General features: G+C 38.5%; 1 protein-coding gene across 1 annotated transcript in view; it reads left to right on the top strand.

The window, feature by feature from the left end:
* LOC140227159 (serum response factor-like) overlaps nucleotides 1-15,438 on the top strand; it is a 33,476-nt gene that overhangs the window by 4,520 nt on the left and 13,518 nt on the right. The window contains exon 2 of the mRNA XM_072307594.1: nucleotides 2,079-2,345. Coding sequence (XP_072163695.1) covers nucleotides 2,079-2,345 — 267 coding nt within the window. The remainder of the gene's footprint in view (nucleotides 1-2,078; nucleotides 2,346-15,438) is intronic.

Below are 15,438 nucleotides of genomic sequence, written 5' to 3'. Positions count from 1 at the left end.
TCGCAGATCGGATTAATATTTCAGATGGTTGCTGTCGGCAAGCGTAATTACGCTCTTTTCAGAGCGATTTGCGCTCTCCGTGATTGGTTGCCGGTATTCTGTAATTTACCCAAACTACAACAATGATGCAAAGACAATGCACAGAGAATTCCACAAATATAATATGTATTTTTTTAAAATGAAAAGTACATGTACATTACACATTCTTTAGACTTGATACATGTATTACTGACATAATACATATTAAGAGTAATATTATTCCCCAGCATTCTGAAAGAGGTAAAGTCTAGTTCTTCTTCCTTATGGCAGAAATTTGAATAATACTATGTTGAACTCATATCTTTTTTAACGCTATTGTTTTTTTGTTATATTGTTGCCATACAATGCACATTGCACTTTTATTCCACAAATTGTTATAGTCTTCTTATTCAGCAATGAGAGCACATGGATTTACATGTAACTGAAGAATTCACAACTTTTAATCTGATTTTCCAATTTTCCTCAAGCTTTACCAATGTGTACTAAGTTGTCGTAGTGTTTTTGCATTTACTGAATCCATGTATGTATCAAGGTAAAGTCAGGGAATAAACTGATTTTGTTTGTAAATTTATGCACTTTTGTTTTGTATCCAACAGTGACAGTTTTTTTTCCCCCTCAAACTGTGTTTCAAGTTAACATTTTGTAACTATTATATGTCCTGGATATTCATAGTAAGCAGATTTGTACAATTCTAGCTGTACAGCATTTATCTTAAAGTATTTATTTATTCCTTACTTATTCATTCATATTTTTAAGGAAACAAGTGAGTGATAAGGCTCTATAATATTATATTTTTATTCTATTTTATTTATTTATTTGTTACAAAACAAAGCAGGCATTGATTATGCAAGTACAACTGTAATATCAGAAAGGATGTCATGTCACAGTCTTCAGGTAATTGTGACTGTACAATACATACTGCTTCTCAAAATAGTACATTGTAATACCCAAATGGTTTTCCAATCTCTTTATATCATTACATGTTACCCCACCCCCAAGTGATTAGTTTTACATTTGATACTCCTCCTTTATTAATATGAAAACAACAGGAAATGGCAAGTAGAGTTGCTGAGTACATGTATGTAGCTCTTAACACATTTCACTCAATGTACACAATGTATTGTATTCAACACTTTTATGATTTACCCAGAAGATGTGTTGGTTCGTTAGTACACTGTACCTCCCACATATGTCTATGATGAATGAATTGATACTTGATATTGTGGCTTGATAGTTTGCCTTCAGAATACAAAATGAAGATGTAGTATTTATCATAAAGAAAATGTTGTGATGCAGGCTAACTTCAAATTACTCTTTTATTAATGTTTCTGATTAGTTTTGTGTTATATCAAGATACTTCTCTGTACTGGCTATATTTTTTATGCATTCCCTGTAAGCTGCCAGTTCACCTTTACAGACATGAATTGAGTAGTAAATGCGGCAATAAGTAGAACAAATCAGTGAGAGTTTGAGGAAAATCGGACAATCTGTTCGAAAGTTATGATTTTGTAAAGTTTATGCCCAGTCACTGCTGGATGAAAAGACTACTACAACTTGTGATGTCACAATTGTACAATGATATGAAAAAAAATCAACATATTTTCACTTTTCTTGCATAATAAAAGAACACTAACTTCCCTCTTTCAGGAGGTAGGGGAAATAATATTATCCTTAACATACGTCAGTGACAAGTTGAGGAAATGTGCACTTTTTTTCAAAAAGTAAAATTTTGTGAAATTATCTGTTTACTTTCCTGATATCGTTCTACGCATGTGATATCATGCACTGTAGTAGTCTTCTCATCCAGCAGTGACTGTGCAGATACTTTTTATTTCCACCCATTGTACTGTAGGCACTGCTGGCAGGCTGACTTCAATCTCACACTCTGCTATAAAAAGATTAATCACCAGTCACACTGATTTCATTCCTGTAATGACGCTGGTACATTGTATCATCTCCTGCCATGTCACAAGTGAAAACCTGGCGGCTCTGGAGAGATTGACTGCATATGAAACTGGGCTGTTCACTTGTTCTTGCAGGCATATGAACTCTCCACGCTGACTGGTACCCAAGTAATGCTCCTAGTAGCCAGTGAGACGGGGCATGTCTACACATTTGCCACACGCAAGCTGCAGCCAATGATCACGAGCGAGAGTGGGAAAGCGTTGATTCAAACCTGCCTGAACTCCCCCGACATCCCTTCGGATAATCACCACCACAACCCAGACCAGCGCATGAGTGCGACCGGCTTCGAGGAGACAGAGCTTTCCTATCAAGTCAGTGACGAAGAAGCCTTAAATGCAAAGGTTTGTTCTGTTTCAATATGACCCAGTACAGTCATTATAAAAAAAACCCCAACCAATATGTATGATGTGAGAGCGTTTTCCCTAAATGTTATGAGGATTCCTGAATATATTATCCTGAGTTGGGCCAACCATCGCAATAAATACTGTAGCCTCCTTACTATTTAGTCCCTCAAAGTTGGTAACCAACTGTCTGTACGCTGCACAAAAACCCACATAAAAGTCCCATCTTAGAATTGCTTCACTTTCAAACTTTACCAGTCTTTTTTACCTCTTTGTTTTTTTTCTTTCTTTTTGATTTGTAAATTGAAATGCCAGCCTACTGTTCACAGGTGAAAATCCTGTATGCTTTATAATTATTTGTTTGTTTGTTTTCATGTAAACTCTGCCTTCTTGTGTACAATTGTATGTGGGCAAGCATCTATTGTTTGTTCATAAAACTGTTGTCTGAAAATAAATAAAAGAGAATAGGGGGAAACAAAGCAAAGTTGCAGCACAATTTGAAAGAGATTTATCATTTTTGTTTCAGACAGCTGGATCGAGAATACACATGCCGTGAATGCTTGATTTTTTTTTTCAGTATTTGTTGATAAGAAATGAAATTTCCTCTATGAACCACAACAGTGAATATCACTCAGTGAATAATGGCTGTTGTGATTACATTCGAATACTGTTCACCTTTGTCAGGGGGGTCAGTTACATGTAACTCCATTCATTTTGTCAACTGTTGCAAGCAGGCAAAACTAACTGTCAAAGCTGGGCAGGCATATCAGCGTAACCCAAACAGCCACTCACTGTGGGGTAGACTGTAGTCTGCTAATTCAGGCCCAGAGAACATTTTTTTTTTTAACCTCACCTACTTCAACTCAGCTTTTGCGTGTGTGTGTGTGTGTGTGTTGGATGGGGGGGGGGGGGGATGGGGGGATGGGGATGGCATAGCATGCATTGAAATATTCACTTTTTTGTGGATGTAAGATATAAAAACAAGTTTACTGACTTATAATTGATTCCTTCATGATGGCAGTGCTGACTGTTGAGAATGGATAGGTCTACTATGTCAAAAAAGGAGATTTTCAGCTTGTCATGTGTGTACTTGCAAGACTTTTTTTTATTATTATTATTTTTTTTTTTATAAATGTGCATGCATGTGTACAAGTATGTATGTAGCTTGTTCTTTCCCTTGTGCACTTCCTGATCATAGGTTTCATTTGCTTTGTTTTGATTTTTTTCTTCTTCCTCTAAGTGGAAAGAATGGACATATACACTAAATTGAGATGAGGATCTCACTCTTTGCTTGACGCCATTCTGTCTCAGTCACATAGAGAATACAGCAACATTTTTAACAGATTGGATGGGTGGCCCAGCCTTCACCTGTCATTGCAAACAACAATAAAAAACAACAACAAATGAACAAACAGCAACAATGATTAGAAGAAATTAGAAGTAGCAAAGAAATCATCAACAGAGCAGGAAAAGCTCACCCATAATGCTCAGGTTACCACATAGGCCTAATGATACATGTATAACCTGTAGTTCTTATACAGTGGATAAAGTCATGTAGAAAATAAGAATATGTCTTTGCAACTGATTGACAAATTGCCCTACATTGACGGAAGAATTTCATGAATTTGAAGAATGTGTCTTTTAGCAATACAATGGCTATGCATTTTTATTTATCTGAATAGTGTACATTACTTAAAGACATACAAAATGCAGAGCTTAACAATAAAAAATGAGAATGTTTTGAGGTTCTCTTGGAAATTTGAGAGAAAAATTTATGAGTAGGGTTCAATTTGTAGTGAGTTTCACCATACAATTGTAGAAAACCTTGTGCTTCCTAGGGACCTCTAGGGCCTACTTCCTTTTACCAGTCTTTTTTTTTTTAACTTATCCTCAAGATTGTTGTTTCTGTTATTATTTCTTCCATTCTGCAATGTGCTTTTCAGAAAGAGTACAGGCTTGTTCTCATCCAAACACTCCTTATTATTGATATTTTACTTTGTCATAATCCCAGCCCAATCTTTACAAAAGCTATCTTTTAGACCATTACATTCATGGACCCTAGTTCCGTGGATCTCCCATCAGCAGAATCCTCAAAGTACATGTAGGAGTCCTTATTGTAACCAAGGTATAATGATAGACAGAAACATGAAGCAGGATATACATCCCGTACTAGTATTAAAGTGAACATAACAGAATTAGAATTGTTCCTACAATGTAGCACAATGGGTTCACTGTTGAGGAAGTGCACCAGTTCAAGACTGCCTGCCAAGCCGAGACTAGATGATAGGCTTAGGCCCGCCCTTAGCGACCCCTGAGATTCACTCCTCCAAGACCCATTGAGAGGGATGTGCTTGCCTGGCGTGTGCCATAAAAGGGCCATGGCCCCTTGACCCCGCCTGGCCTTGTTTGGGTAGCCCCATGCCTTATAGGCCTGCTCCCCCAATTATGGCAGCCCTGGCATGTGCCTGGCAGCAGGTCGTGTCCATCACCCTGCTGTAGGCACAAGCCTTCTCTGCCATATATGGCATAATGGCATGCAGGCTCGTTGCATATGTAATTGAGAACACATGACCCCGGAGTAGCTGTATTCCCCCCCCCCCCCCTTTTTATAGGTTTTTGTTTTCCCTTCTTCATGTGGGCGATTCAGCTTCTGTTTTGTTTTGTTTTTTGTCTTCTTGATGGCATTTTTTTTTTTAAGTGAGCTGGAGGGAGTCATGTCTGGCATAGCTCCAGTGTCCCAGAGGATGGTTGTCAGGTGATGATTTCTTTTTGTGCCCTTTTTGTTATTTCTCCAAATTTACTATGAAGTCATGAACTTTCTTTTCCTACCTTACCTGCTTTTTTTTTTCTTTTCAGTTTCAGTGAATTACATGTGTAGATACCTCCTTTTTTTCTTACAGTAGGAAGTCTCATTTAAAGCCTCAGTATGAAAACAATAACAACAAATGTACAGTAATAATGCTTCACATAATAATGTCAGTTATACTTCAACATTCGTGGTAGTATGACTGATATAAAGTGTTGCTAGGGTTAGCCTAGTTGGTAGAACTCGTATCACAGAAGCATTAATAATCTCAAGTTATAGAATTGTCTTTGAAAAGTGTATGCAAGGATAGGTGTATGCAAGCAGTTCCCATCAGTATTACTTTTTTTTCTCCTTTCATTTGCTGAAAATTTCTTTGTGCTCACAGGGTCAGAGCTTGATGACAACTGCATTTGATTAGGCTGTTAAAACTATGATGCTGAGTGCATCCCTCATTGGCTTAATATGAGGTATCCATGATATACGTAACTGCAAGAAATCTTGTGGTCAAGAGCATTGAGTAAACTTTAAGATTACAATATTGAAGTTTAACTCTGAGAGTAGGCCTATTCACACATTCTCTCAAGTGTTTTTAATCTCTCTTGGGTTCCGCTATCACAAAGTTTATGTAGTTAACTTGAAGTTACGTCAGTGAATGTCACTGTCAGTAGTTTAATATTGTTGATATCATCCTGTCACAAATGGTATCCCTGACGGGGACTTTTGTTTTGATGGACCATTAGGTTCATGCAACCACACTCCTTTAGCTGGTCCAACAGCTTTTCTGGACTGCCAGTGTTGCAGACACCTCTGCTAATAGTTTTTATACTGTATGAAAACCAGTGAATGACTGCTAGTAGCAGTACTCTCTGGTATACTGGTATGGTGTTTGGTAGAAGAGAATAGTGCTCAAATGAAAATACTAGTAGCTCCATGGGACACTCGTTGCCAAACTGACAAGATCAGTAGTGGATGATAGCTACAAAGGAGGTGGGGTAACCAACATCATTCCATTTGCCCCATAGGCATAAAGGCTAGAGTATTCTGTAAGGCTGCGTTCACATAGAAGTATTCGGTATTCGGTATTCGGTATTCGCTATTCGGTATTCGGGCCCCGAATACACCATCACCCGCACCGTCAACTCACCATCCCATGCAGTGAGGATTTCTTCCTCCTACATCCTAGCAAATCTTATTAACAATTTCTAAACTGCATCAGAATGTCAGTCTACATGCCTATTTTTGCTAAAGGGCAAATCCAGACCAAAATTGTCATTATTTCACAAACGAGAGATGGTATACGCTGCAAGAAAATCGAACAAGTTCGATTCCCACTTTGCTATACTTTTCGCAGCTATTCGGTACTTTCGAATAGTGCCCTCCTATGTGAACCGGTGTGAGGAAATCCTATCGTTCGATTCAAGCTATTCGCGTGCCCTCGAAAAACGAGCCCGAATACCCGAATAGTATACTTCTATGTGAACGTAGCCTAAAGGAATTCGTAGTCAGTACCACACATGTGTAGTTGAAATTCAAATAAACAACCTCAATAGCTGTTTGTAAAAAAACAACAAAGACTGCAGGCTGTGTGTGTGCAAGAAAGCCCTACTACAATTTATGTGCATATTGCCTTCATGGTGATTTAACTTTCTCAACAGCTCATTCCAAAGGACCACAAAGGGAGAGAGTGTTACTTTGCACTTGACGCCAGAGAAGAAAGTGAACCTTGGCCCAATTTTATGATTTCTAATTTCCTGCTTTCCATTGTAATATTACCCAAGTAGGCACTGAAAGATATGAGTATAATACCCTCTGACAGCACTTTGACACTTGCATAGATCTGCATATAATTTTAGCAGCTGATTTTACTCTTCTCCATCCATGTTTATCCTGGCACCTTCTTTGATCATCTTTAATGGGTTTGATTAGCACAGAATACATATAAACCTCTTGAGTAATTCTAGGTGCAATGTGATGTCTCATAATAGTAGAATTCAAAACAAAAACAGAACAAGCGAAAGACAGAAAAATGTGTTACAATACATGTCACTGTGCCAGCATTTTTACCAAGCTTGCAGTTGCTCAGAACCACATATGAAGCACCCTAGTCTAATAGTCAGACCAATATTTCTTGTTTCAGCAAGCCTGAAAAGTGTTCATGTATCCACAGTGTGATATACACAATGACGGTACTTCCTGCTGCCCAATAAATGATCTTAAAAATGCTAATGAAACATACTGTACATATGCATGTGCAACATTTGAATTGATATCGAATGTATTCAATGTCAGGATTTCCCCATTTGCTGATCTTTTCTTCTGGTTGTAATCAGAACTACTTGTGTTTATTTTCTCCGTACCAAGCCATTGTCGTCATAAAAGGAGGGATTTTTTCTCCCCTTACCTCCTGATAATGCGTCCACTCTGTGCGTAGGTGTGTGCAGCATTTCCTCGCTCTTGTCAAAATGTCAATGACAGGAAAACCAGTATGAATTAGAATTGAGAGGAAGGAACAAGGAGGGTTCAATCCTGACGGAGATATCCGCCATGACTCATGTCCCATTCACAAGTACGCCGGAAGAAAAGTGAATGAAAAAAATGAGAAAGAATAGGATGGATAGATGGATAGATAGATAGATAGATAGATGGATAGATAGATACATATATAGATAGATAGATAGATAGATAGATAGATAGATAGATAGATAGATAGATAGATATAGATAGATAGATAGATAGATAGATAGATAGATATAGATAGATAGATAGACAGATAGATAGATAGATAGATAGATACGTAGATAGATAGATAGATAGATAGATAGATAGATATAGATAGATAGACAGATAGAGAGATATAGAGAAAGATGGGAGAAGAAGAAGAGAGAGAGATTTATAAATAGACAAATATGGCAAGAGGAGATGGAGAAGAGAGAGAGAGAGAGAGACAGGATGAGAGAGAAAGGGAGAGATAGTGAGATACGTTACAGAAAGAGAAAGAGAAAGAGATAGAGAAGGCCTATCCTGTCACCATCTTCTGTTTCTTGATTACGCACAAGTGCATGTCATGTTTCGTTATGTAGAATGAAAACAGCAGTGGACCACTCGAAAGAAAAAAAAAAACCATTTCCTTGTTGCATCACTAGTCTCATTCAGAGGATATTCAGTTGTTGTTATTGTATTCTAGGAATTTCCTCATTTGCAGACTTTTACCAGCCACAATCTGGCACAAGTGGATTACGAATGTAAACTTGAATGATTTACCGTGCAGCCAAAAATAGTTTTTGATTTTTGTGACTACACCAACAAAGAGGAAAACTAGATATTTCAGGAAAAGCTGTGATTTCTTTACTGCCCTTAATAAAGTGAGATTGGTGTAGAATTATGCAAAATGTTAGGTCAGTATCAATAATTGCAACTGAGTTCCAAGATTGTGCCTATGGTAACCCAACCAGCAGCTATTTTACTTGATTCTATTGGAACAGTGTGCTAGGGGTCAATTGAGGTCAGTCAAAAAAGCTAAGGTCTGTGTGCGATATTGTGATACAATAGAGTCGCAAGGGAGCATTGATATGTTTAACCAGTGTATAGCATTTTTGAGGAATTAAAATGATAACTAAACCCCCCTCCTCTGACAAAAAACCAAACACAAAAACAAAGAACAATTAGGTGGCTTCAGGCAAAATGTTCACAGTACAGAATGATCCTATACATGTATCATTCTTAAGTCTAGTGAAAAAAGTTGGAAAGTTTTTTTTTTTTTTGTAATTAAGCACAAACTAGAACTAGAGGAGAATTTATTTGCCTTTTTGTGGTGTTTATATTCCCAATGTTTGTCCTGTATACACTGATTTAGTTTATTACTCTTTTAAAGTAACTTCACACACGAACAGGTATGAGTAACATGACGACTCTTAGTTCTAAACTTCTGAGTAATTTGCTGCAGATTAACTCATTAAAAGCTCTCTTGCAAATTATTTCCCAAAATATATGTTGGCATACACTGCCTGTAAGTTCAGACCAAGTAATTGGCTTTAAAAAAGGGAGGAATTCAGTATAAGAACCAGGATGAGTTAGTAAATACCTATACCAAAACATAGAGCACTTTCATACTGCTCCATTTATAGTTCTTTAATGATTACAATTTGGTACAGTGCATTGTTGCTAAAAGATGAACTCCTTGTATATGTTTTGCCTTCAGTTAGGTAGTGCATTCACTTTAACAGTTATTCACAGACTTACATTGTAGATAAAGAGATCTTGAAGCAAGATGTCAGATAAGCTTGACCAGTGATTAAAGGGATGGTACAGTACTGATTGAGGTGAGGATTTAGGTTTATAAAATTTTTTGGTGAGATAATGAGAAACCTCTTATGAAAAATGAAAGACCATGTAATTTCAAGAAGGATTCAGCGTTTATTTGCTGAAAATTGGCCTTGAAATGGTTGAGATATCCAATAAGGCAATCATAATGAAATTGACACGTCACAACTTTGTTTTACATTGTTTTTAGATATCTCAGCCATTTCAAAACCGATTTTCATCAAATTAACTTTTGATTCCCCTCATAATTGTAAGATTTTTAACATTTCATAGAGTGGTTTCTAAATATCTCACAAAACATTACAAGTTGAATTCTCACCTCAACCAGTACTGTACAGTCCCTTTGATAGCCTGTTTCAAGATGTAGGCAGAATATAGTTTGAAGATTTAGAAAGGTGATAGTTTTACATATTATCTGCTTTTGTTAGCATTTTCTGTACGAAATGGGGTAGTCCCTGTAAAGTCACTCGGCCTGATGTGCTTGTGGCAGCCTGTACAGTGTATGTGACATTATTATTTGAGAGATGCTAACTTTTTTGAGCATGGCTCATATGAGCGATGCTAAGCATGACCATGTAGTGAACATGTTCATTGAATCTTCTTGGAGAAGGAAAGGACCAGGAATGCTAGTTATGAGGGAATGTGCTCGTAAACATGTACAGAAAATGCCATTCCAACGTGTGGATTCTTGAGACCTGTCTGATGGGGGCATTTGCACGTAGGCTTCTTCCCAGTCTTCAACTTTTATTCCCCGGAGGAACGGACCTGCCTTGTGTTTATAAACAAGAGGAGTATCTATATATGTGGCCCTCTTCCACGTGCTATGGGTGTGATGACGTCTTTTTCTTAAAATAGCTCGGCGCCGTACTCCTGGTGGTCGCAAGAAAGAGTACAGTGATGATAGTATCATGCCAGAGATGACTTTACGCATCTTGGAAATGCCTGGCGCTCTTTCATGTGCGGACTATACAATTGGGTGTCTGCGTCCTTCCCCCACTCGGTTTGACGTCACAAGTGAATGCAGAGGGGGCGCTGCACATGTCCCATGTGTGGCCGCGCCAGCGAGGTTCAGATTGCTTGGATTGCGAGGGGCGGCGCCTGGGCCCGGGATGGGGCGTGGCTACGTGGGGGGGGGGGGGATTGCTGCACGCTGTACGCTAAAGTGAGCCGTACTGAAAGGGACCCGGCCGCGGTGGATTTCTTGATGGATCGCGCAAGGGGTTGTGGCCGATTAAAAAAACCACTCAGCGAGTCAATCAGATTGGTATCAGCCGAATAGGTCGTGATTAGTGCAGTGTTTACTACGCCACACTCATTTGCAGTCATTAGCTGACCTAGAAATTATGGAGAGAGACTGGGCGGTCTAATCCTTCCCTCTCAGCAGATAGCAGATTAATTATACCTCATGTTGACCTCAGTAAGAGTACTTTTCACCTACCACTCATTGCTTTCTGTGGCAGTTACAACAACAGTATTGTGGAATGTCCTCGTTTGACATTGGGTTACATTGTGTTTTCCTCAATTGAGAGCTGTTGTAACCTGCTATTCACATTAGAATTGAAATAGTCCATTATTGTTCTCATGATACTGAGATGTGTGAGCATAGTCTCAGTGTTGTAGTGGGGTTTAACAGAAGAATAAATGTGTACACTGTATACCTTTGAATTCATTTGCTCTTTGTTCATGAGTGATATGTATATTTTAATGCATGCTATACAGCATTTGTATGTGCTCCCTTTCCACCATTTATAGAAAATGTTTGTTTTTTATGTTTTAAGTATGCATTTTTTTAGATTTAAAAATGGGGATTTCAGAAAGTGATGAGGTGTATCCCATTTGCTTTGTGAGAGTTTGATGGAAAGAAGAATACAGAAGAGGAAGATATCCTTTTGTATCGTATGTAAATAATAGAAAAAAAAAAACTCTGCGGGATCCTTCTCTCTCTCCCCCCCCCCCCACCCCTTCCAGCTTGGTGCGTCACTGGCTGCCTTGGAACAGTCCCCCCTTGACAAGCTTCTCACTTCTTGGGAAGCCCCTGTATCATCAGCTGCCTTCACTGATTAATGAGCTTACCATGTTTGAGAACACATTTTCCTTATATGGTCATGGGTCCTGGGTTGCGCCCACAACTCAGATGGGGAAGAATGCAAGGGGGGTTGTGGGGCGGAGATGCCTGGGTTCCAGCCCTGCTCTGTCTCTCTCTGGCTGTACTCTCTAAATATTTATGATGGAATATATTTGTGAATTTAGGTAAAACAAAGCAGTGAAACACCCCCTCCCCCTTTGTGGACTCACATTGTACATCTCATGTACCCGTAGTGTGTGTGTGTGTGTGTGTGTGTGTATGTGTGTTTGATTTTCTGGAAGAGTGTATTTGTATGAGGGCAAGCTCCTTGTGTTGAATAGCTCATGGAGCTACGTAGCTCCATGAATAGCTCTTCCCTTCCTTTGTATTTCCCTCCATCTTATCTTGTGGGCATTAAATACCTCCCCCTCCTCCTTCACCTCCCCCTCCTCTTTCACCTTCCCCTCCCCCCCTCCCCTCCTCTCTTATCTCTCCCAATTCATATCATTATCAACTCATTCAGAGCCAAGTTGTGTATTTGCACACTCTGGTCGGATGTTGAAAATCACTGTTGCATGCCATGTTATTGCATGTTACCTGTGCTTGCAGGTACTGTTACTTTCAGTGAGTTTCTAATGAAATGCTTTGTTCAAAGTGACTGTGCAAAATAGCGTGATTCAATCCCTTCTCCCACGAATCATTCAACGTGCATTCAGTGACTCGAGTGTACCATACAAATGATGATTTTTAAAGTCAAAGCACTTTTAATAATTCACAGCCTTGTTGTATACAATTTGATTGTACATCAAATATGATTATGATGATGATGATTCACAGCATTTGTATGAGGCTGCCTAAAAACATTCCACATGGCACATTTAAAGAATTTACACATCTGAGAAGGTAGATTTCCTTGAGAGATTGAGTGTGATGTCAAGTCTGCAGAAAACTAAGGGTGTGCTTATGCTCAATTTGCGAAGGCAGAATCATCGTTTTGAAATGCTGATTCAAAACGCTGATTCAAAACGCCGTTCACGGGAGCACTGTTTATGCTCACTTTCTTTGAGTCTTGGAAAGAGTGTTTGCGATTGCTTCGCTGACCTCAGCAGAGGCAGGTCAAATTGGGGCGCGCGCTGCGATCGGTGGCCTGGCCTGGGAGAGCAGCTGGGAAAAACATGCGTATGCACAGTACATGGGAAAACTGCACAGGCAAGGGTAGCTGGCTGGCCGGGCGCGCGCTTTTTCACGTGAACTGGAAAGGCATTTAGATGACGTCACTCTAAATGCGTTTAGAAACGCTGTTGCGTTTATGCTTCCCTGTCAAACGTGATTAGTCAGAAACGCCGATAGTAAACGCACCTTTTTGTGCATTTTGGATCGGCGTTTTGAATCAGCGTTTCTATCGAAGTGAGCATGGACACAACAGCGTTTTGCACTAATCACGTTTCAAAACGCTGATTCTGGCCCAAAAAGGGGAAGCATAAACACGGCCTAAATTAACAAAGAAGAGGGGAAAAAATAAGCTTACACTTCCATGAGACAAGTATATTTTACCTCACTTATTTTCACTTTCACATTTTTCTTCCTTCAGCCATAGTTGTACCACAGTATATGGCATAATAACTCATTTCAAGTAAAAAGAATCCATCCATTTGTATGAGCATCTAATTGGCTGAATGAAATCTGCGTACAACTGCCATCACGATTGGTGTACAAGTTGTAATGTGAAGTTTGGCATTGTTGTTTGGCTTGTTGTGATGACTTTCCTTCAGAAAAAAAATAGAGAGAGAGAGAGAAAAAAAAAAAGACATTCAACTTACTACCATTTTTTGTTTTTGACTGTGCATTGAGAAATACTGCGGAGTTTTACATTTGTGTAAGAATGTAAATTGCGCACCTGCTGTAATTCTCAAAAGCATGTCATGATCTAAGGTGCGAAATCAGAACATGACGATGTAAAGTAGGCCTACTTAAAAAAAAGAAGAATGATTGTGTCTTATTCAAGCTCTTGTTCCACTCATCCCTACTACTTAAAAGTAGAATTAGTTGCATATCTAATTACATGCTAGTCATCACACAAAAATAAGTAAAGACAAGATTTGTACGTATGTGCACAAATAGAGAGAGAGTTGTGTGTTGATGTTGTCAGCACCTCAGTTAATTTGCATATTTTGGTGCCATGAATATTCAGTCACAACATGTGAGACTTTAAAAATTCCACAACTTTCTTTTTGCATGTCCTCATGTATTTCAAAGACAAATTACCGCAAGAATGTGAAGGTATTGAAAGTGATGTGTGAAAGCAAAGATCAGTTCAAGTGTGGAGGGACACTGACATGTATTCTGAAAGTAAGGACAGTTTTATTTTATGAGTAAATCAAACATGGCTCTCAATGGGCACCTTAAAGGACAAGTTCACCTTCATAAGGCCAAAAAAAAAAAATTGTTGCATTGGCGTAACATGAGATTTTCAAATAGGGTCGGTCGGGCGGATTTTTTTTTTTTTTTTTTTTTTTTTTTTGCTACCTGCATTTTACGTGTAAAACTCGTGCTCAGCTCGGTAAACAGTTACAACTGCTGCACCGAATGTGCTGTGTTCATCTATTCTACAAATCATTCATGAGGCCGATATTACTGGAATTATACCCCTTCACAGAATTTAAAGATGTTGAAATCTCTATCCTGAATGTTTTCACTTCATATTTTACTATTTTGACTTAGATAAGATAGATGCAAATTGACCCATATGTACGATCTTTTCATCGCACACGGCGATCTCTATTACAGTCCCACATATACAGATTCGTGTAAGTTCTTCACACAAGAAACCTACGGTAAAACTGTGCACAATACATCGCAGTCTGAATGCTACGTATACACTGAATAAATCTTGTTAGAGTACGTGTCCGTGTTGGAAACAGATGACGTACTGATCAAGGAAGGCTTATGCGAGGCGCTAGATCTCTCCCTCGTACATCCGATATTCCCAGAGCCGTTTCCACTTCCGGGTTTGTGCGATCGCGATCGCAATCAACAAGATATTTGATATCGATAGCAAAAAAAATAATAAAAAAAACATGGGGTCGGCGGAATTTTTAGGGTCGGGCGGGTTACGCCAATGCAACAATTTTTTTTTTTGGCCTAAACATAAGGATTGAGAGAATGCAACAATATTAGTAGAACACATCAGCGAAAGTTTAGGAAAATTGGACAATCGATGCAAAAATTATGAATTTTTAAAATGTTTGTGTTTGAACCGCTGGATGAGGAGACTACTACAGCTTGTGAGTCATATGCGTACAACAGTATAAAGAAAATGTGAAGAAAATTCAACATATTTTCACTTTTTTCGCATAATAAAAGAGCACTTGACTTGCCTTTTTCTAAAGGCAGGCGGAATAATATTACCCATAACATTTGTTGGTAACGAGTTGGGGAAATGTGTACTTTTTTTCAAAAGATGAAATTTTGTGAAATTCTCTTTATATTTTCCTTATATTGTTGTACGCATGTGACATCTAAGTTATTCACACACTGCAGTAGTCTTCTCATCCAGCGGTTACTGCACAAAAACTTCAAAAATTCATAACTTTTGAACGGATTGTCCGATTTTCCTCAAACTTTCAATGATGTGTTCTACCAATATTGCTACATTCTCTCAATCCCTATGTTTATGAAGGTGAACTTGTCCTTTAAAGTTATCGTCTTGATATTCACCATGTTGTCACTTTAATATGTGATATTCTGTGTACAGAATGATTTGAGAAAGGCATGCATGTATATTTTCCACCAAAGTTCTGCTCAAGATCTAATACTGGAAAATTTGTTTTGTTTTGTTTTGTTTTTTGTTTTTGTTTTGTCCTCCATGTAAGTGGCAGGTGATTCTTGCCATTTATATTCGA

This window comes from Diadema setosum, chromosome 1, assembly GCF_964275005.1.
Source record: "Diadema setosum chromosome 1, eeDiaSeto1, whole genome shotgun sequence".
NCBI lineage: Eukaryota > Metazoa > Echinodermata > Echinoidea > Diadematoida > Diadematidae > Diadema > Diadema setosum.
This window is presented reverse-complemented; position numbering and strand designations above follow the sequence as displayed.